This window comes from Conger conger, chromosome 3 (assembly GCF_963514075.1).
Source record: "Conger conger chromosome 3, fConCon1.1, whole genome shotgun sequence".
In the NCBI taxonomy this organism is placed as follows: domain Eukaryota; kingdom Metazoa; phylum Chordata; class Actinopteri; order Anguilliformes; family Congridae; genus Conger; species Conger conger.
The window spans coordinates 14,766,809-14,788,315 of record NC_083762.1 but is presented as its reverse complement, the minus strand read 5'-3'; the positions used below and the strand labels follow the sequence as shown (position 1 = coordinate 14,788,315).

Here is a 21,507-nt window from a genome sequence, read left to right as displayed (position 1 = left end):
TGACCCATCCTAGTTACTAGGACCCAGTGAGAAGAGCCCAACAGCAGGCTGGCTACACCGGGGCTTGAACCAGCAACCTTCCGGGCCCCAGGCATGTGCCCACTGCAGGCTGCCCATCCGTGATGCATTAATTCATTAATGTAGTATTTATTTATAGACGTGAATCGTGAATATCCAACAGACTGCGAGGGCCTGACTAACCAGCAGGTGTCGCCGGTGAGCATTGATACATGGTCATCATGGCCGAAATGTTTTTGCTGTGCACGAGTATACAAAGAAACGGGTTTGTTGACTCATGAACAGGATTAAGGTGGATTAAGCCAGTTTGGGGCCTGTGTTGTGTTCAGGGGGGTCTGACCTTCAATGGCCATCATGGCTCTCAGCTCTTGGGTCAACAGCTCAAATCTCCTCTCCAAGTCCTGCTCCTCCTGCCTGTTAGGGTGGAAGGAAATATATGACACATGAGAGAGAGAGGGAGAGAGAGAGACAGAGAGAGACAAGGGCAGTACGGGCTGGGAGAATGAAAGAGAGAGGGAGAGAGGGAGCAGTGATGAAAGATAATGAGGACAGGAAGTAGGGCAGTAGAGTGGAAAAATATAAAGAAGAGAGAAAGAGAGATAGGAGAGAGTAAGGAGAGAGAAAGAGAGATAGGAGAGAGTAAGGAGAGAGAAAGAGAGATGGAAAGAGACAGTGGGAGACAAAAAAAGGAAAGATACTAAAGGAGAGGCAGACGGAAAAATTAGGAAGGAAAGAGAAAACTGAACTGAAACACGTATTGAGTGATGAACCGCATAGGACAGGAACCGTACAAACAGCAAATGCATAGAACAGCAACTGCACAGAGAGTGGTCATTGTGTGGAGTAGCTTGCCAGGACATGTAGTGGAGGCAGAAACACTGGGGGTTTACAAGACCAGGCATGAGACGGTGCTGATGAGATACTATTCAGCTGTTAGGCAAACTAAGCAGTAGGTACACTTTAGTGGTAGGAAAAGAAAAGGCAAGCAATGCGGGGCTGAAAGGCCTGTTCTCGCCATTATGTTATGTTAAGTTATAGAACAATAACCACATAGGGGGGTAACTGCATAGAAGGGTAACCGTATAGAACAGCAACTGCGTAGTACAGTAACCATATCAGGGGGGCACGTGGGGGGCTCACAGCAGCTCCAGGTGGTCCTGTCTTCGGATGAGGGCGTTCTTCTTGTTGACCAGATTGAACCACTCCTGAATCAGCCTCTCCTCCTCCATGCGGTCACTTCCTGGGGAAGTGGAAATCGTGCCATCACTGGCAAGCACTCACAACCCTGTTATGAGGTTTTTCATCCTCTTTTGCTAAATTACAGGGAAATATTTCTAAAAGTGCAGTGTTGAACTAAATGTGTTCTGTTCCCTGGTTTTACAATTGTTTTGACTTTTTGTTCCAGGAATCCTTACCTGACTCCATCAGTTGTCTGAGTGTCCTCTCCACGATGCCTGCCCTGCTGTCTATTTGCCTCTGTTCATTCTCCAGCGCTCGCAACTCATTCAGTACATACTGACCAGTGTCCTTCATCCACAGACACACACACACACACACATGCACACACATGCACACACACACACACACGCACACACACAGAAACACACACATACACACGCTCACACACACATACACACATATAAACACACGCACACACACAGAAACACACACATACACACGCTCACACACATGCAAACACACACACACACACACACACACATACGGACAAACATACACAAACACATACAGAGGCACATATTGAACAGAGTCAGCAGGATTGACACACAGATGACAAGAAATAAGATATAAAGGCAAGTCACAGACAGAGGTCCATTCTGTACCAATTACAGCTTGCAAGTCAATGAAAGTTTTGAAAAAAAATGGGGAGAACACATTGGCTGCAATCAACCCACCTGATTCTCTTCCTCCGGCAAGGAGCTCCTCTCAATGGTGACTCCTGCCTCAGATGACTCTACAACACATGCATGCAAAGTGAGTAAAAAAAAACACACACACACACACGTACACACACATACGCACGCACACACACATATACACAAAAGCGCAGACACACACACACAGACACAATTCTCCCGGAATTGAGTTTATCACAGGGATAAAACATACTGAATATTTGAACATGTTCTTCATTGAGTTCCTCCTACCTGGCCTTGTGGATTGAGAGGTGTCATTAGCTCCACCTTCTGTCTGCCCTGGAGAGGCCTATGAAGTGACATCACAGATCAGTTACTTCCCCAAACACACAAGGAATGACAAAGCAACAGTCTGCTATGTGAGAGGTTGAGAAGAAGGAAAAATAACGGAAGTATAAATCTCGAGCAGTGGTGGCAAACCGTCAAAACTGCCATTAAAACTGTTACAGAAAGAAAAAAGGACTAAAGAAAAGGGAGCAGATCGGGAAACGGTAGGTGTAATACCTCTGTGCTACTCTGGAGGGTGCTGTGCTTCTCAGGCGTTTCTGCTTCCTCCATCGAGTCGCCCTTCAGTTTCGACCGCCGCTTCCTCACCAGGTCAGCGTCCTTCAAGCGGGCGAATTTACCGAAGGGGTGCGTCCTGGGTGGGGCGACGGGAGTATGGCCCGTCCCGGGACCTCCCTTTGGGCTGGGCGTGCTGCTCCCTCCCTCCTCGGACCTCGAGGCTGGCTTGCCCCGAGGAGGCGGCACCAGGTCCGCTCCCCTCTCCGCGCACTTGCCGTTGGCATCCAGGGCGATGCCCCCCGCCTGCAGCCTCTCGGTGCAGTAGCGGACCGCGGCATCCGCGTCGGGGTCCTGGGGCTCGCCCACGGAGTAACTGGACTGGCTGCTGTTGCGCTCGATCTGCAGCACGCTCAGCTGCTGCCCGGTGAAGTGCGTGCGGATCTGGTTCAGGTAGGTCATGACGATCAGCCGGTCCGGAACCTTCAGCAGCACCATGTCCGAGGGCTCCAGCAGGCGGGTGATCCCCAGCTCCGCAAACCCGTCAAAAGCCTGAAGGGGAGGGGTAGGGATGGTGGGAAAAGAGGTTGGTTTTACCTTGAATTCTTTGAATTCATTCATTTCTTTCCCTTAGAAATTTGTTTTTGTTTCTTCTATATGCATTGTGTTATTGACCAGAATATCTGCTCAAGGACAGAACTGCTAATGGTCAGAGGAATAGATGGTTTAGTCACCTTCTTGTTGTTCAGCTTGATGTCATAGGGATCCAGCATTTCATAGTTTCTAGGGAATAAGAATGATTGTGAAATGTTTATCTTTTATCGGTGAATCCAGAACAACTGAATTTCAACTTGAAAGTCGGAAAATACTTTCATAAAAGGTGAGTAAAAAAAAAAAAAAAATCTTAAGAGAATCTTGAATCGATTCTCGTGTTCAGACAATTAGCTTTAAATAAACCAACATTACTGTGTTGAGTATCATTGTGTTGAGATGAAGGCGTGGATTCACAAAACTTTGAGGGAAACTTACACCTTATCTGGATGGAAGTGATGCAGGATGGCACAGAATGCCAAACCATTGCGCCAAGAGGTGCTGAAGTTGGAGATTTTTACCCCCTTGTGGCTCTGTGTGACCTCCTGACACCATTCTAGCAGAGACTGAGTGGAACTGACCAGGTCACTACTGGTTAGGGTCACATCAGGACTTGATATCTTACAAGGACAGAGAAAAGACAGCAAATCACTAACTGCACAAAATGGTTTGATTTCCTAGCTTTTTTCTCTCCAGAAATAAACTGAAATGGAACAACTGATGCGCAAGCAGAAATGAATTACTAGGCAGCACAGACCCCAGTTTTGATTTTGACTCCAATAAAGTTCTGAAAAAATAATTTTGAACAATGTGGGGAAAACAATATCAGTCAAATAAACATGACAACAGAATTCTGTCAGTCGCAGAGCTGCTGTTGTCATAGTGTAAGTATCAAAATAGTGCAATATACACTCAGTGAGCACTTCATGAAGTATTTATTGGCCTTCTTTTTTAACTTCTTTTACTTTTTTTACTTCTGCTGCTGTAGCCTATCCACTTAAGAGGTTTGACGCTTTGTGTGTTCAGAGATGCTCTATGCATACAACTGTTGTAATGTGTGGTTATTTCACCAATCTGGCCCTTCTCCTCTGACCTCTCTCATTAACAAGGGATTTTTGCCCGCAGAACTGCTGCTCACTGGATGTTTCTCGCACCATCCAGACTGCTGTGCGTGAAACTCCCAGGAGATCAGAAGTTTCCGAGATACTTAAACCACCCTGTCTGGCACCAACAACCATTCCACAGTCAAAGTCACTTAGATCACATTTCCTTCCCATTTGGTCTAAAACAGCTGAACCTCTTGATCATGCCTGCATGCTTGTTATAGTTACTGCCACATGATTGGCTGATGAAATAAAGTCTACCTCATAAAGTGCTCACTGAGGGTATGGCACTGTAAGATTAAGACCAGTGATCAACCCAACAGAGGATAAAAATGATTTGCCATTTGCTTAGGAGAATAGGAAACGTATTAAGCAGACAGAAATACAGACCATGCTTGGAGGTAGGGTGTCATCTGTGAATGAGCCACTTAAGCGCTTCTTCACACGAGGCATTGGCACAGGCATACCCGTGGTCACGTCTGCCATCTCCTGGCCTCCAGGGCTGAAAGAAACAAAGAGTAGCATCAGCTTCAGACTACATCTACTGGCAGTGTGTTGCAGTAGCAGCCAGAGGTGGAAAATCCAGGTTCAAAAATGAAAATGTTTCCCCAGTATTTATAATAATAATTTGTTATTTAGCTGACACTTTTATCCACAGTGACCTACAATTGATTAGACTAAGCTGGGGACAACCCCCCCTGGAGTAATGTGGGGTCAGGTAACATCTCAGAATAAAGAACCAAGCTTTCTCACCACCAGAACATCAAACGGATTTTGGATTATTTTGAAAGGACACTAGTGTTTGATGCTTTTTGTTGAAGAGATTCCTGCTCACAATGCATCGGGATCTGATCTACTTCTTTGGTTTTAAGCGAGAATATCTTGAATTTCTAGTGTACTTTGTATGCCCGCAATATCAATACCATTGCACCAGACGATTCATTCAAGCATCATCATTCTAGAGTTCTAAACTATGCATACATGGGAAAGGAAACGAGTTACAGAGTGATCGATACATATTAACTTACTTGAATATTAACTACAAAAATCAATAACCAGTTTTGACTTGGATAGTAACCAAGTCAACTCAGGTGATTTCATGAATTGAATATCTAATAATGATGCCAAAGTAATCACAATAAACCTACTATATATTATTTTCTCAATCTATTAAAGTCACACATACTTTGCTAACTCCAATATACTATACGCTGTAGGCTAGAAACAGCAGCATAAGGATACAGTGCAACATACATACAACATTTTACAATGTTGCAAACAAAACATGTTTTTTCCAAAGAACAAGAATATTTTAGGTACACTGAGAAAGGCATTCAATGGTCCTAGTGCACACTGGATGCTAGTGGATATGCATCTATAATTTACCTGTCTTCACCAAAGGTACCAGTAGATGTACTCATTGTCACTTCCTCCCATTCTTCCAACTCCTCCCTTACAGTATCTGTTTTTAAAACCATCTCTGATTCTTTCTCAACAGCCCTCTCCTCTGTGGAAGCAATCACAGGGATGTCGTCTTCGATCTGGGGATGGAGGGTTGAGTCCAACACTTTTTCACTGGCTTCCACATCTACACCGATGTCTGTCAATACAAAACCTTCACAGCCAGTCTCCAGCTCCTTCAAATTAACATCCGCATCCACATCAGAATCTGACAGAGCCAAGCCTTCACTAGTACCGGAAACTGACATCTCCTCCTGATTGGACGAGTGATCACTGACCCAGAGAGGGGCCGTCTCTATGTCATCTGCGAGAGACGATGGGGATGAGCTGAGGATTTGGGTGTCTTCACGGAAGGAGGCACTCAGGCGTTTCTTGACTCGAGGCATAGGTACCGGCATGTCTGAAGGTTGCTCTTTTGCCTGCCGAATTATCACCACCGAGCTCTCTGCAGCTTCTTCCTTCTTCGCATCCTGGAGTTCGCCCATCTCAGCCAAATCCTCATTGGCAGCATCCCCAACTTTATGCAATTCCACAGAAAGGGGTCTGCCCTTTTTAACTCGCCGGGGTGGAATCAGCTCTGTGGGCAGTGCAACACCAGTAGTGGCCTGACTGATGCTGTCTTGGGCTACTTCCTGTTTTGGTATGCTCTTTTTGCTGCGGCGAGGTGGTAGCAATTCTTTGACCGTCAAAGTCGGGACCACCTCCTGTGTGGAAGGTTGTTCTGTCCCCTGCAGGGGGACTAGACCACTCTCAGGGACATTTGATGGGGAGGTTCCAGAGGGGCTTAGGGGTGGAGTGTCATCCGGGAAGGTGCCACTCAGGCGTTTCTTTACCCGTGGCATTGGGACAGGCAGACTTGAGGGTTCCCGGTGTGCATTCCGCATTTTCACCACCAGGAAGCTTTCCTCTACAGTGTACTGTTCTCCCTCTGAGCTGAAAGCGGTCTCTAGCTTGGCCGGAGACGTGAAGGAAGGGGATTCTTCATTATCCCTCTTCAATGTCTCCATAGAAATGTCCACATGCACAGCATCCCCTGCTTTATCCAGCCCCTCTACTGGAGGGGCACTCTTTTTAGTGCGTGGAGGTGGAACCACCTTTTTGGTTGTCAGACTAGAGATTGATTCCTGACCAATGCTGGCTTGTGAAACTTCTTGGAGGGGCATTTCAGGTAATATGTCTCTCCTCTTCTTGGAACGGCGAGGAGGGACTGCTTCTTTGTCTGCTATGACAGAGGCTGCCACCTGATTAACACTTTCTGGCGCTATTTTTTGTGGGTGCACCACTTGCAGTACTTCTTTTGATTTTTTACTACGCAGGGGTGGGACTAATTTGTTTGCAGCAACAGTGGAGAATTTTTGATCTGAGCTGTCGGAAATAATTTCCTGTTGTTGGGCTATTCCATCTGCTCCAGGTTTCCCATCCACCGGGAACTCAACCAAGGCGGGCAGGCCAGCAGGAATACTGGAACTTTCTGGATCAGTCAGCTGGAATACGGCAGTTAAAGCCTCAGGGCTGAAGGACAGAGATATAAAACCAAGTCTTAAAATCACTTAAAATCGCTCCTTTTGCATTAAAGAACATTCAGGCCACTCCATGCCTATTTAGTGAAATGCCAGGGGCATTCATTAGGCCATAATCACTTTGCATTGAAATGCAGAGGTGCAATGGGACAAATATAAGTTTTACGAAAAAAGTCTTCCCTGGCATTTATTTTTGCATCACACACATGCAGTTTAACCCAACTGACTTATGGGACAGGGAAGAAGTACACACCTTTGTTAAAAATCTTAGTGTGCTCCATGAAATCCATCATGACCAGTGTTAAACCAATAAATGGGTCAGGTCTAGCCACAAGTAGAAATGTATCCATTGTATGAAATCAAAATAGAACAGCAAACAAATTGCGTGGCAAGTTATGGGTTAGTTATTGTGCATGTTTTCTCAAATCATGCAGTCAAGCAATACGGGTGGGGGGGTGAGCCCTCAAGACACTCACCCCCTGTCCAGAGGTAAGAATTCTGACATCACTGTGCCCACTTCCTCATTCTCCATCCTGAAATCGACCTCCTCTTCCAGGTCCCTCACTCCCAAAAGTGGTTCTACGTCCTCAGCTTTGAAGTCGTCACCTTCTTCCCAAGTCCGGCGGTCAAAAATCAGAGGGGCCTCCTCATCATCAGTCTCCCTGCAGCACTCGTCATCAGACATTTCATCCAGGTCTGCTTCAGTCAGTGGTGGCCATTTTTTCATACAGCCCTGACCTCCGCCAACAATGAATGCACCTTCTCTGTCATGGAGTGGTGACGGAGATGAAGGAAGAGACTGAGACTCCTCTTGTCTCATTTCTGTTTCCACCAGGACACTTATGTATGGTTCAGCAGCAGCAGTGTGGTCCATTCCATCATCCTTGGCCAGCTCCACATGCCCAAGTGCTTCTTTCTCTTCTGGTTCCTGCCTAATCCTTGAGGGCTCGTCAGAAGGACTACAACGGTCTTCAGGTGACAGAATCCCAGGTTGAGGGAAGAAAGCCTCTGCTTCTCCTAAAGTGCTGTCTTTAGGGCTGTCTGCAACATCATCTGAGCCAGATGACTGCAACATTGAAGCCATTGTCTCATAACTGTGAGACAGGAACATTGAAGTCAGAGGCTAGATATTTTCCAAAAATATTTACATATACTGTACAGCATATATCAGATTATACCTCATTACTGCATGCATGTACATATATTTCTCTACATACATTTCTTATATTTATAGGCTTCACGGTGAAAGTAGCTATTCTAATTATAACTAAATTATATTTTTGTTATCAGAAGGTTATTATTCAGATTAAAAGAGAGAAAATGAACCTCATTAAGAGACACAACTACATTTATAAATTTCACTATGCATTTCAAATTAATTTTTACTACTGCGAAGAAAACATGCTAGAAAGGTGCTGGGTAGACCTATCGAGTAAAAACTCACCCTCTGTGAAAAGCGCCAAAAAACGCTCCCATTATCCCAACCGATTCAACCTCCTTCTCCTTATCCTGCTCTTCTTCCAAGCCTTCTACCTCAACTACCTCCCACTCTGAAGCCAGATCTAATGCCGGCTCATTAGCTTCCTCATCCACTAACCATTGACTCTCTGATTGGTCAGCAGCAATAGGGTAAGACACGCCATATGCCTCTTTGTGGGAACACAGGGCCTGGGGGAACAGCTCAGTTGTAAAACTGCTGAGAAATTCAGGAGGAATATCAATGGGATCCACATCTCTGCCCATTTTTCCAACAATCTGGACATCCTCTGATGAGGGCCTCTTTGGGAATCTGTCAGAAATGGTGAATGGTGAAATACGGCATACTATGAAAACCAATGCTGTTCCAAGCATCATATACAGTAGGAGCTGGATGCTGTTAGAAAGCACTAAAATGTTAAAGGGTTTTAAGGAGTTATGAGCAAATTCAAGAATTTTTTCAAAACTCAAAAAGAAATTGAGTTCACGGTATTGGGAAATTGGAAATGTGTATAGGTCAGACCGAGCTTGGGAAACATGCTGAATTCCTGAAACCAGGAAAATGAGTAATGGCAAATGCCTTTGAGAAAGCCAAATAAGACCAAATGTCTTTGGATGAATTTAATTGAGGTATGAGAAACTATACAAGGAAAAAGCTAACCACATACACACATGCATCCATGCTTGATTTACTCTGTTTAATGCCTGTTCTGGCCATGCTCTGAGCTAACGATCTTATTCAACTTACGCTGTGTCCAGAAGGCCTTCATCTGGCCACATCATACCCATACGCTCTCTCTCAACATCTCCATCCACTCTGCTTTGTAGTCTTGAGGGGAAGCCTGGAACACTAGCTTCCCCAGGGCAACATTGTGCCAGAGAAACATTTTTAAAGATTTCTCCATTTTCATCCGATGTCTGTAGTGCTGTCAGAGACAGTGGATCATATACTAGCCTTTTCTTCAGTTTATACTCTGCCAGTCCTGTCTTGTACAGTTGCCAGTCTTTGATTCCATCTTTGTCAGATTTCATTGGCTCTCTTGAAGGAATTCCAGGAATGTGACTAGCCCTTGGGCAAGTTGGTAGGAGAGCAGTCATAGTCTGCTTTTCCACTATATTACTCTTCATATTCTGGATCTGTGGGGCAGAGGGGAATCCAGACATTCTGGCTACATGTGGGCATGTTGGCGTCAGAGCAGACATACCACTTATAATTTCTCTGTCATCATACAGTTGATCATCAAGAGCTAAGACTAGTGCTGGCCTCTCCTTCTTTTGCTTCTCCCATAATGGCTTGTTGTCAGTTTGCCACTCATCTATGTGGGCCTCCTCAATATTAGGTAAATTTGTGGATGGGAACCCTGGGATGCTTGTTATTCTTGAGCAAGCAGGCAAAAGTTCCACCATACTTATTGTCTTCTTTTTACAGACATTGGCTCTTTTAGGTCTTGCTGCAGATGGGAAACCAGGGACACTAGCTACTCTTGGGCAACATGGCACCATAGCCCACATGTCTTTTAAAATATATCTGTGTGACATCTCCTGAACTGAAGGAGGAAGGATTGATATGTTCTTGTCAGATCTTCTCCACAATTCTGTCTTGTCCACAGGCCACTCTTCTTCAGTCTTGGGGAAATGTGTTGATGGGAACCCAGGCATACAGGTAGTTCTTGGACAGGATAGCAGGAAATTCACCATATGTGCTTCCCTATCCACTCTTCTAGGTGGTGCAGATGGAAAACCAGGAATACTAGTGACAGTTGGGCAAGATGGAGTCAAAGCTGACATACCTTCATATGCCAACATATCTAATGATGGAGAAGGAACCTGGGACAGCATTTGCCTCTTTTTCACAGGTTTCCCACACAATGGTTTTATATCAAATTGGGACCATTCTAACTGGGATATGTCTGTATCAGATACTTTCACAGATGGAAATCCAGGTATACTAGCAATTTCTGGACAAGACGGCAGAATATTTACTATATTTTGACTTTTCTTTATCTGAATGACTGTTACTTTTGGCTGTGGTGCACATGGAAATCCGGGAATACTAGCAACACTCGGGCAAGATGGCCTCAAAGCTGTCATACCTTCATATTTCATGTCTAACGATGCCGAAAGCATTTGCCTCTTTTTTACGGGTTTCCCACACAATAGAGTCTTATCCACTTGGGACCATTCTACTTGGGCCTCATCAGTATCAGATGTTTTCAGTGATGGAAATCCAGGCACACTGGCAATTTCTGGACAAGATGGCAGAATATTTACTATATCTTGAGTTTTCTTTATCTGATTCACTGCTGCTTTAGGTTGTGGTGCACATGGGAATCCAGGAATACTTGCAACACCCGGGCAAGAGGGCCTCAAAGCCATCATACCTTCATATTTCATGTCTAATGATGGAGTATGAACTTTGGTCAGCATTTGCCCCTTTTTCATAGGCTTCCCACAAAATGGAGTCTTATCAACTTGGGACCATTCTAACTGGACTATGTCTGTAACAGATACTTTCACAGATGGAAATCCAGGCACACTGGCAATTTCTGGACAAGATGGCAGAATATTTACTATATTTTGAGTTTTCTTTATCTGAGCTTTTGGCTTCGGTGCAGATGGGAATCCAGGAATGCTTGCAACACTTGAGCAAGTTGGCCTCAAAGCTGCCATACCTTCATATTTCATGTCTAATGATGGAGAATAAACTTGGGCCAGAATTTGCCTCTTTTTCACAGGTGTCTCACACAATGGTTTCTTACTGGATTGCCACCATTCTACATGGGCCTTGTTTATATCCTGCACCTTCACTGATGGGAATCCAGGGGTACCGGCAATGTGTGGGCAAGATGGAAGAATATTTATAATGCTTTCAGTCTTCTCTATTTGAGCTTCAGGCCGTGGGGCAGATGGAAATCCAGGGATACTAGCTACACTAGGACAAGACGGAAACAGAGCAAACATGCTTTTCATAATTTCTATTTCCTTATGAGATCTCTCTGTATTTTCAGAAATAAATAATGATCTTTTCTTTGCAGATATATCCCATAATGTGGTTTTGTTTAATTTCCATGCCTCCAGCTGGTCTTTTCTTATACACAGAATCTGTGTTGAGGCAAACCCAGGCAGCATGGCAGAGCTTGGGCAAGATGGAAGGATATTGACCATACTGTGACTCTTCTGTCGCTGCACATCTCTCGCTTTTGACCGTGGAGCAGACGGAAACCCAGGGACACTGGCTGCTTCAGGACAACATGGTAACAAATTGACTATATCTTTGACAATTTCTTTGTCTTTATGTGATTTCTCAAGCTTTGGAGAAGGAAACACTTGCTTTTCCTTCCCAGGCTTCTCCCATAATGGGGTTCTGTCTACATCCCACTCTACAACCTGGTCTTCCCCTGTAATTTGTGTGGATGCAAAACCTGGTACACTGGCCATTCTAGGACAAGATGGCCGAATATTTACTATGTTCTGAGCTTTCGCTTGGACCTTCTCTGCTTCGGACCGAGGAGCAGAGGGAAAGCCAGGGTTTCTAGCAACTTGAGGGCAAGATGACATGAGACTCAACATAGCCGCAAGAGCTTTTTTGTCTTTGTGTGGCCCCATAAGGCATGGAGAAGGCAGCACTAGTCTCTTCTCAAGTTTCTTCCACAACGGTTCCCAATCCACTGGCCATTCTTCCACCTGAGAGTACCCTCTGCTTGGTGTCTTTGTGGATGAGAACCCTGGAATACTGGCAATATGTGGACAGGATGGCAGAATATTGGCCATATGCAAAGCCTTCTTTAGCTGGGGATCAGTTGCTTTAGGTTGTGGTGCGGATGGAAAGCCAGGAATACTTGCTTTATGCGGGCAAGATGGAAGCAGAGCTACCATACTTTTCAACATTTCTTCTTTGAGAGATCTCTGTAGAGCTGGGGAAACAGGAAACATTTCTGGTCTTTCTCTCTTCGGTTTTTCAAACAAAGGCCTCTTGTTTGCCAGCCACTGTTCTATCTGACTTCCCTCAATGTTGGACACCTTTATGGATGGTAACCCAGGGATACTGGCCACTCTTGGGCAAGATGGCAGCAAAGTGACCATGTTTTCCGGTCTGAGGGAGAGGGACATGTCAGACGTGAGGCATTGTTACACTACCACAGTTTAAACCATGACTAAAAAGCTTCCTGATGACATACACACGCGCGCACACACACACACCTAATCACACACACACAATTTGGATGATCTCTTCATTACTTAACTAAAATACCACATGTATATCACATGCGTGCGTCTGTAAAATTATCTTAATTTAGTGGCCCCTTGACTGACAATGGAGGTTTGTGGGTAAAAATGTCTAAGATTTTAAAAGGTTTTGACATTTAAAACTAATACTACAGATTATTTGGATAGTGAGCCAAAGAGGGATTCGAATGCTTCAGACAAATATTTAAATGCTCACTAAAACTGATTTTGTAGATGTTTTTGATTAAATAGTTTTTTTCTAAATTTAATGAATTATCTTTAACAATCTGGAATCTTAGACATGAGAAAGGGATAGCCACTTGAGACAATTATAAATTTAGAGTTTACTACCTAATGGATTACTCAGATAACTAGAATTCTTGTTGATGACAAAAATGAATGATAATAGTTTGAAACCAACAATTTGTTGAACAAAAAACTCTTCTCCAGGATGCCCATTAATTTCTCATGAATCAAAGCCCTCAGAAACCCTTCATAAGCTATCTTTTAATCACCATTCAGCAGAAGCAAACTAATGACAAAAACACATAAACAGCAATAATTGATGATATTTGAAATAACCAAAATGTAAGTTATTCCAATAAGGGCATTAAAATAAATGACGAAGTTTAATGTTTAGTACTAGTTGATGCAATTCATCCAAACCAAAATACCATTTATCCATTCATTTATCAATTATCCAGTCAGGTGCAATACCAAGTCAAATTTATCAATTGCAATTGGATGATTAAGAATGGCAGAGCAATATGCAGAGAATCCATAAAACTTGAAATTATATTTTCTCTCAACTTAAACAGCAAATTCAAGCTTTTTGTGTTTTTGCATGCTAATTGGATCCTTGAAATCCTGTACATGCATTAGTAAACCAAGGACTACAATACCCATGCAGCAGACTGGTAGAATGCATGACTCAGTTGTGGATGCCAATAGCATCAAAATGCAGTGGTCAAAATGGGTAAACAAGCCAAAAATGTGTTGTACAAGACTGCTTAATTATTATTGTAGACATGTCACATGTCAAGTCGCAGCAAAAAGCACAGTAAAGACGCTTTCTACATTCAGCTGAGTTTCCCAAACATACAGGCTAAAGCCGTGCAGGAGAGGGTCGCCGAGTGCTAAGTCCAGAAACACTCTTACCCCCTTTCCAAGTATTCCCCTACAGTCTCCACTATTTCATTGGACGTTTCCACCTGTATCACCATGGTAACTCTTTCCACCTTCATGGCCTCTAAACCAGAGTCTGGATTTAACACTTCCCCCTTTGTTTTCTTGCCAGATTCTCCAAACAATGGACTCTCGGCCAAGGACATGGCCTTGTTCGGCAGCTGACTCCCTTTGCAGATCTCCACCTCATCTGCAGTTGCTGTACCCCAATGGGGTAGCTCCCCCAGAGCCTGGGCCTCCTCATCTGGGCCGAACAGCGCCTCTGGTTCAAACATGTAGGGACGAGGGGTACAGGGGCGCTGGGGTACCTCGGGAATTCTCATGATGGTATCTAAGCTTATTTCTTTTCGCCTCTCGGCTTTAAAATGCACAGGGGACCCAGAAGAGTCAGAGACACCTTTGGGGCTGAAGGACAGTAGCAGCAAAGAGAGACAATGGGCAACAGAAGAGTCATATATGAGTTATATAGCTATATATGATTGTCACTGAGGTCTGCATTAGAAAAATCAGAAATTTCAGGCACTGAAGCAGGTGTGTAAAACAGTGCTCAAGCATTGAAAATGTGAGCAGCTTCACATTATTCAGGATATTCAGGACACCCTTTTGCAATGTGAAACAAGAGCCACTGCCTTCCTCTTACAGTTAAAACGAAAGGCAAGTCTGCTGAGAAAGTGCCAGATTCTACAGTGCAAGTGCCTGAAAACAAGCGTCAAAGGCAGAATTATTTAGACCCTCCACAGTCAGCATGCATGAGATTGCGATGCACCCGTAATTTCTTTTAACAATGTGCAATGAGCGCTGTATTCATATGTGGGACATAACTGGCAAAAAATAACATGTAAAATTGTGTTTCAAAGAATTAAACTTAGAGTAAGTACATTTAGTACATTTTATTTGTCACACTTCACATTTCCAATCTGGAAATTCAGTTATCCCTTAGTGTTTCAGTACAATGTTCTGATTGAAATGAATGGGAAATATTTGACTATTTGAAAGATATATGATTTCAGGTGGAGGTACATCTTAGGCCTAAAAGTCCAGCACTTTCACTGCCAAATCTTGTTTTATTTTAAAAGCCGTGCAGCATGAGAGTGATGTACACCCCCCACACTTACCCCATTTCAATAGCGCCCCCTTCTGGGTCCTCTGATCCAGCCCCAAACCCTAACTTCTCTTTTATTTCTTCAAATTTCAATACTAAGTCAGATCTGGGTTTGTTACAATTGTCTCTTTCTCCCATGATCGCACATGATTCGCTGTCTCTCTGAGATGGGACAATACCAATAACAAGGGATTGAGATTCAGATTGAGACATCAGATCCGATACTTGTTTCTTTATTGGCTTTTCACAAGGGAAAACCTTGTCCATTGGCCACTCTCCTATTTCAGCCTCATCTGATTTAGCCCATTGTACCAAAGGCTGGTGAATCAATTGAGCTGCATCCAGAGAAGATGGGATTATACTTTCCGCTATCATCTGCTTCTCCCCTACTTTACCATTCCCTGATTTGAGCCATGTTGCAGATGGGAAACCAGGAATGCTAGCCAGACTTGGACAAGATGGCAAGAGAGCTGACATACTTTTCAAAGCTTCTCTGTCTTCACACATTCTATCCCAATTCAGTATCGCTACCAGCCTCTCCTTTGGTGGTTTATGCCACATTGTGCCCTTGTACACCATCCACTCTTTCATTTCAGCCTCCTTTTGGCTAGAACCCTGTATGGATGGGAAACCAAGAATGCGTGCCACTCTTGGGCATGATAGTAGAAGGTTAACCATATTTAAGACCTTGTCTTCAATTGCGTTATCTGCTTCAGGGCATGATAGAGATGGAAAACCAGGAATACTAGCTTGTCTTGGACAGGATGTCACAAATGTTACCATATTTTGTTTTTCTTCTGTGTTCTCGGCTGAACTGGCAAGGACTGGAGAAAACTGCATGGTAAATGCTGGTCTTTCCTTCTCCTCCAGCTTTACCCACAATGGCCTCATATCCACTGTCCACTCTTCTACCAGAGCGTCACTCTCATTTCTTGATGGCAATCCTGGAATAGTAGAAACTCTTGGACAAGACACTATGAAGCTCATCATATTTATGGCCACATTTGAGGTAGGGCGCTGAGCAGAGGGAAAGCCTGGAATCCTTGCAACTCTTGGACAAGATGGCAACAGATCCACCACACCTTTATTGCTGTTTTTGTCTATGTGTGGCATCTCCATGGTGGAAGAGGAAAATAGACATCTCTTCTTCTCAGATTTCTCCCACAATGGTTTCTGATCTACTGGCCAATATTTTACCTGAACTTCTCCTGTGTTCAATATTTGCAAGGATGGAATTCCAGAAATTGTGCAGGTCTTTGTGCAAGAAAGCAGATTATTCACCATAGAATGATTCTCCTGGAAAACTGCTGCTTTGGATTGTGGTGCAGATGGAAAACCAGGGACACTGGAAATTTGAGGGCAAGATGGCACCAAAGTCACCATACTTTTCAACAGTTCTTTGTCTTTCTGTAATCTCTCCAGGGGCTCTGTAGTTTGTAGCGTAATTTCTGGCCTCACTCTCAGTGGCTTCTGTAATAATATAATTTTGTTCTTGGACCATGCTTCTACCTGAGCCTTGTTAGCTGTTCTTGATGGGAAGCCAGGAACACTGGGCAAATTTGGGCAGGGTTGTAAAAGTCTGACTATGTCTAAGGTTTCCATCGTCTTAGGCTGTGGCGCAGATGGGAAACCAGGAATACTAGCTACTCTTGGGCAACATGGTAACAGATATGCCATACTTTTAATAACTTCCTTATCTTCATACAATCTAGCCATCGGAACATTAAGTTGTTGGGTGAAATTAATTACCCTCCCTGATTTCTCCCACAATGACTTTCTCTTCCCAAGCCACTCTTCAGCCTGCCCCTCCTCTGTGGTGGGCACCATTATAGACTGAAAGCCACAAATACTGGTATATCTTGGGCAAGATAACCGAAGACTCACCACAGCTGTTGTCTTCTCCATTGGTTCACCTGTTAATTTAGACAAAGGTACAGATGGGAAACCAGGAACACTAGCTACACTTGGGCAGGTTGGCACTAAAGACACCATACGTACTATAGTTTCTTTATCTAATGGAAATATATAACGAATTGGAGAATAATGAAGGCTATGTTTTGACCTCTTTGCATTTTCCGATAATAACTTCTTGTACATAAGCCATCCTTCTGCCTGAGCCCCCTCTGACATTGTTATTTGTCTAGATGGAAAACCACATACTCTGGCTGTTCTTGGACAAACTGGAAAGAGATTCACCATGTTTTGCAAATCTGTTTGTGTTTTATCTGACTTGCACCACGGTTTGGATGGGAATCCAGGAATACAAGCTAGTCTTGGACAAGATGGTGCCAGATAAGCCATACATAATATAAATTCTTTGTCTCCATATGCCTCTGATAAACACAGAGTGACCTTTGGACTTTTCTTCACTGGTTTCACCCACAAAGGTCTATCATCTAATTTCCACTCTGCCTCTGTATCTTCTTTGCTGTGTTGGACATGTTTTGATGCAAAGCCAGGCATACTCGCTACTCCCGGGCATGATGGAAGAATATTTACCATACTTTGATCCTTTTTCATCTGGACACAAGTAGCTTTTGATTGGGCTATACATGGAAAGCCAGGGGCACTAGCTAAATGAGGGCAAGATGTAACTATAGAAACCATACTCTTGAGGATTGCTATATCTTTGAACGATATATTATGTGGTAGAGCATAAAGTAATAACCTTTTTTTCTTTGGTTTCTCCCATAGTGGTTTCTTTCTTACTTGCCACTTACTCATCTGTTCATCTGTGTGCAGAGTCTGCAGGGATGGCAATCCAAGCACACGTGAAGCCACTGGGCAAGATTCAAGAATGTTGACCATACACTGAGCCTTCTGCACTTTAAAACATGTTGCTTTCGATCTAGGTGCAGAAGGGAAGCCAGGAATATGGGAAACACAAGGGCAAGATGGCACGATAGCCAACATTCTTTTTAGCACTTCTTTGTCAGCGAGGGACCTCCCACAGACTGGAAGAGCCTGTAAGCTCAATTCTGGCCTCATTCTTAGAGGCTTCTGTAAAACTGGTCTCTTGCCTGCTAGCCACTCTTTTGTTTTAGCTTCCTCTCTGTCTAGCATGGTTGTGGATGGAAACCCACAAATACTTGCATGTCTTGGGCAAGATGGCAGTAGATTCATCATGCCTGTTGTCTTGTTTATCCAACCATCAGTTCCTTTAGGTCGAGGTGCAGATGGAAAGCCGTGAACACTTGCTATGCTTGGGCAAGTTGGTAGAAGATATACCATGCGTTTAATGGGTTCGTTCCCAAAGGGCAATTTCTCCTGTATTGAAGTCTGAAGAACATATTTTGATTTTTTATTTGAATTTTCCCATAATACCTTCTTGTCCATAAACCATCCTTTGGCAAGGCTCTCTTCTGATGTCTTTGTCTGTTTAGAAGGGAAACCAGATGCACAGGCTGCTCTTGGGCAAACTGAAAAGAGATTCACCATTGTTTGTAACCTGGTCTGTCCTTCATCTGCCTTGCACCATGGTTTGGATGGGAATCCTGGAATACTAGCTGCTCTTGGACAAGTTGGCACCAGAACGAACATATTTTTCATAATTTCGTTGTCATTGGGTGACCTCTCAAGTGCTTGAGAATAGATCAGTAGTTTCCTCTTCTCAGGAATCTTCCAAAGTGGGTTTTTGTTCACCTGCCACTCAGTCACTTGAGTTTCTCCTATAGTTGGCATCTGTATGGATGGAAATCCTTGTGTACTGGCAACTCTTGGACAGGACAGAAGAGTATCCTGCATATTTCTGGGCTTTTCTACCTGTAAATCTGCTGCTTTGTAATGTGTTGCGGATGGGAAACCAGGTACACTGGTTATTTCTGGGCAAGCTGGGACCACTAGTATGAATTGTTTGACTATTTCTTGGTCTTTGAGTGATTTCTCCAAGACTAGACTCCTCTGAAGCTTCAATTCCGGCTTCCCTCTTTGTGGCTTCTCCAGGAAAGGTCTGTTGTCCACTGGCCCGCCTTCAATCTGCGAACCACCAAACGTGTTCAGCACCTTTGTGGATGGGAACCCAGGGACACTAGCAGCTCTTGGGCAAGATGGCTGCCAAACAGCCGTAATTTCTGGGCTGAGGGACAGGGACAGGGACTGGTGTAAGAGGCCAGGAAGGTCGACAGAGCAATTCTACATATCTACTTATGAGTACAGCAGGCAGGATCAGCCAGAAAATGTCCCCAGATTGCAGGTCAGCCAAGCGCAATAAACTCAAAGCTCCAGAGTTTCATGCTGCCAATACAGCTCAGAAACAAATAAGAGAATGGTAGTGGTTGTGTATATGCCAGAAAATGTAGATGGAATGTATACAGAAATGCATACATTTTCATATGTACACAAGTCTGAGCAGTCTGAAAAAAAACTAAAGAAAAAAACTGTAGTTTTTCCCCTTGTAAACAAATCCTTATTCGGTTTCCAGCCTTCATGGGGTAATGTCTACCACAAAATCGGCATTCAATACATATTTTGAGCACAGAAATACAGAAATAATTTCAGAGCACAAAATAATTTAAGACATTTCAGTAAAAACTTCAACTTGTGAGTTAAATTACCCTGACTTGATGCACGGTGAGTGCATAAGCCACCAGTTGAATGAGGTATGAGCCTATATTTACAAAATGACATTTCTGTTCATTGATCTCTCATATTTTAGTAGTTTGCCCCAGAGAAAGCCACATGGCACACTTGTCAGTAATCAGTACATTCATGACTGGTGAACAGATTTTTTAATTAAATCCTGCACCTCTCTAGTACTGACAGAAATTGTAAAAGAAAACATGCTGGGTAGCTAACATGTTAAGAGATCAGATCTCACACCTTGAATCAAGTTTTATTATTATTTTTTGCCTTGATTCATGCAAAAGCAAACATTAGTCCAAAGGATACAGTGATTCCAAAACATATCATTGTCATTGCAGGTTATTAGTCACATGATTTATTTTTATTGTAACAGAAAGTAAGAAGTAACAAAATCAACAAGTAAGAAGTAACATATACTATGCCCATTCATGGAATAACTTTTGCTTATAATTCCTTAACTAGACAGGAACATATGAAATAACATCATATTACATAAAATACACCTGTCAGGTTCTTCCATTTAATATTTTGTTCATGTACATGGACTATATACCACATGTAATATTGTTTTAATGAGTATCAGCCTTGTGCTCCTTCAGCATTAGTCTTGTACCACAATCATGGTTACGGTTGCATTTAGCCTCAGACAGAGCTGTCTGCAGTCACATGACCAGAACTGTGCCAAGCCAAGCTTGACCACGAGCAGTGTGAGTATATCTTACCAGAAAGAAAAAAGAAAACTCACCTGGCTGTCGGAGTGAAGGGTTCACACCCAAAACCTGGCCCTGCCTCCTGCCTCCTGTCATTGGTTCTCAGCTCAAAAGTAGAAACGTTTTTGACGAATGGGGGGCTCTCAGTAGCTGGCCGCTGGTTTATATTGGCAATGCTGATGCTGCCCACCCGGCGGGAGGAGATGTGGCCGTCATCTGGCCGGCTGATGGACAGGGGTGATACTGCTTCCTGTAGGCCTGGCAGGGAAAAACAGGTCAGACCCCAGACGCAGAAAAGTGGGGTGGGCATCTCAATACTCAAAAAAATGTATCCTCATGTCCCCCACTAATCTCCTTCTCCTGTCTGAAGGAGACGAGGGGAGGAAAGGAGGATACATTTTTTGAGTATTGGGATGCAACCCCTCAAGTCAAAGGTGGATATGCTTTGAGGTCCTTTAGGGCTGACAATGATTAGAGATCAGAGGTAATTGTTAAGTCTCAAATTGACTCGATCCCAGAAAAATTGAATAAGTGGTCCATGCCCATTTTAGGCATTTAGCAGATGCTCATATCTAGAGTGACTTATACACCTTACAGTATTTTATATTCAAACCATTTATAAAGCTGGATACTTTCTTTTTTTTCAGCCTTATTGGACAGTATAGTATAGAGACAGGAAGAATGGGAGCGAGAGAGGGAAAGACATGCGACAAATGTCAGACAGTCGGATTCGAACCGCTGACGTCGGGGCTCGCAATGAGCATGCGGTCAGTGCTCTACAGGCTGCGCCACCGAGACACCCCATAAAGCTGGATACTTTCTGAAGTAATTTGGGTTAAGTTCCTTGCTCAAGGGTACAGTCTAACAGCAATTCCCACCTGGGAGTATAACCGTCAATGTCGGAGCATTATGCTACACTGCCATGAACACCCACAGTGTATACATGGAGCGCAACACCCTAACTCAAACAGAGCTACAAGTATCAGTCTCACCATTTTTGTCTATGTTATGTCATTCTGCTATAAATCTGTTGTGTTAATAATGTGTTATGGGTGCTCATGGTATCCAGAATATGATGATTTTGGAAATAGCGGTTGT

At 43.6% G+C, this 21,507-nt stretch overlaps 1 protein-coding gene across 10 annotated transcripts in view; it reads right to left on the bottom strand.

The window, feature by feature from the left end:
• The window catches only part of ehbp1l1a (EH domain binding protein 1-like 1a), a 58,765-nt gene that overhangs the window by 11,461 nt on the left and 25,797 nt on the right, over positions 1–21,507 (bottom strand). For 6 of the 10 annotated variants that reach the window (XM_061235588.1, XM_061235590.1, XM_061235591.1 and 3 more), the window contains 16 exons: positions 20,445–20,667; positions 15,132–19,193; positions 13,990–14,421; positions 9,353–12,697; positions 8,573–8,917; positions 7,605–8,222; positions 5,534–7,120; positions 4,538–4,649; positions 3,483–3,664; positions 3,188–3,236; positions 2,457–3,005; positions 2,184–2,241; positions 1,932–1,990; positions 1,434–1,545; positions 1,159–1,258; positions 359–432 (listed from right to left, as the gene is read on the bottom strand). In XM_061235588.1, coding sequence (XP_061091572.1) covers positions 359–432; positions 1,159–1,258; positions 1,434–1,545; positions 1,932–1,990; positions 2,184–2,241; positions 2,457–3,005; positions 3,188–3,236; positions 3,483–3,664; positions 4,538–4,649; positions 5,534–7,120; positions 7,605–8,222; positions 8,573–8,917; positions 9,353–12,697; positions 13,990–14,421; positions 15,132–19,193; positions 20,445–20,667 — 11,907 coding nt within the window. The remainder of the gene's footprint in view (positions 1–358; positions 433–1,158; positions 1,259–1,433; positions 1,546–1,931; positions 1,991–2,183; positions 2,242–2,456; positions 3,006–3,187; positions 3,237–3,482; positions 3,665–4,537; positions 4,650–5,533; positions 7,121–7,604; positions 8,223–8,572; positions 8,918–9,352; positions 12,698–13,989; positions 14,422–15,131; positions 19,194–20,444; positions 20,668–21,507) is intronic. The other 4 variants (XM_061235595.1, XM_061235596.1, XM_061235597.1 and 1 more) reach the window with 4 other exon arrangements.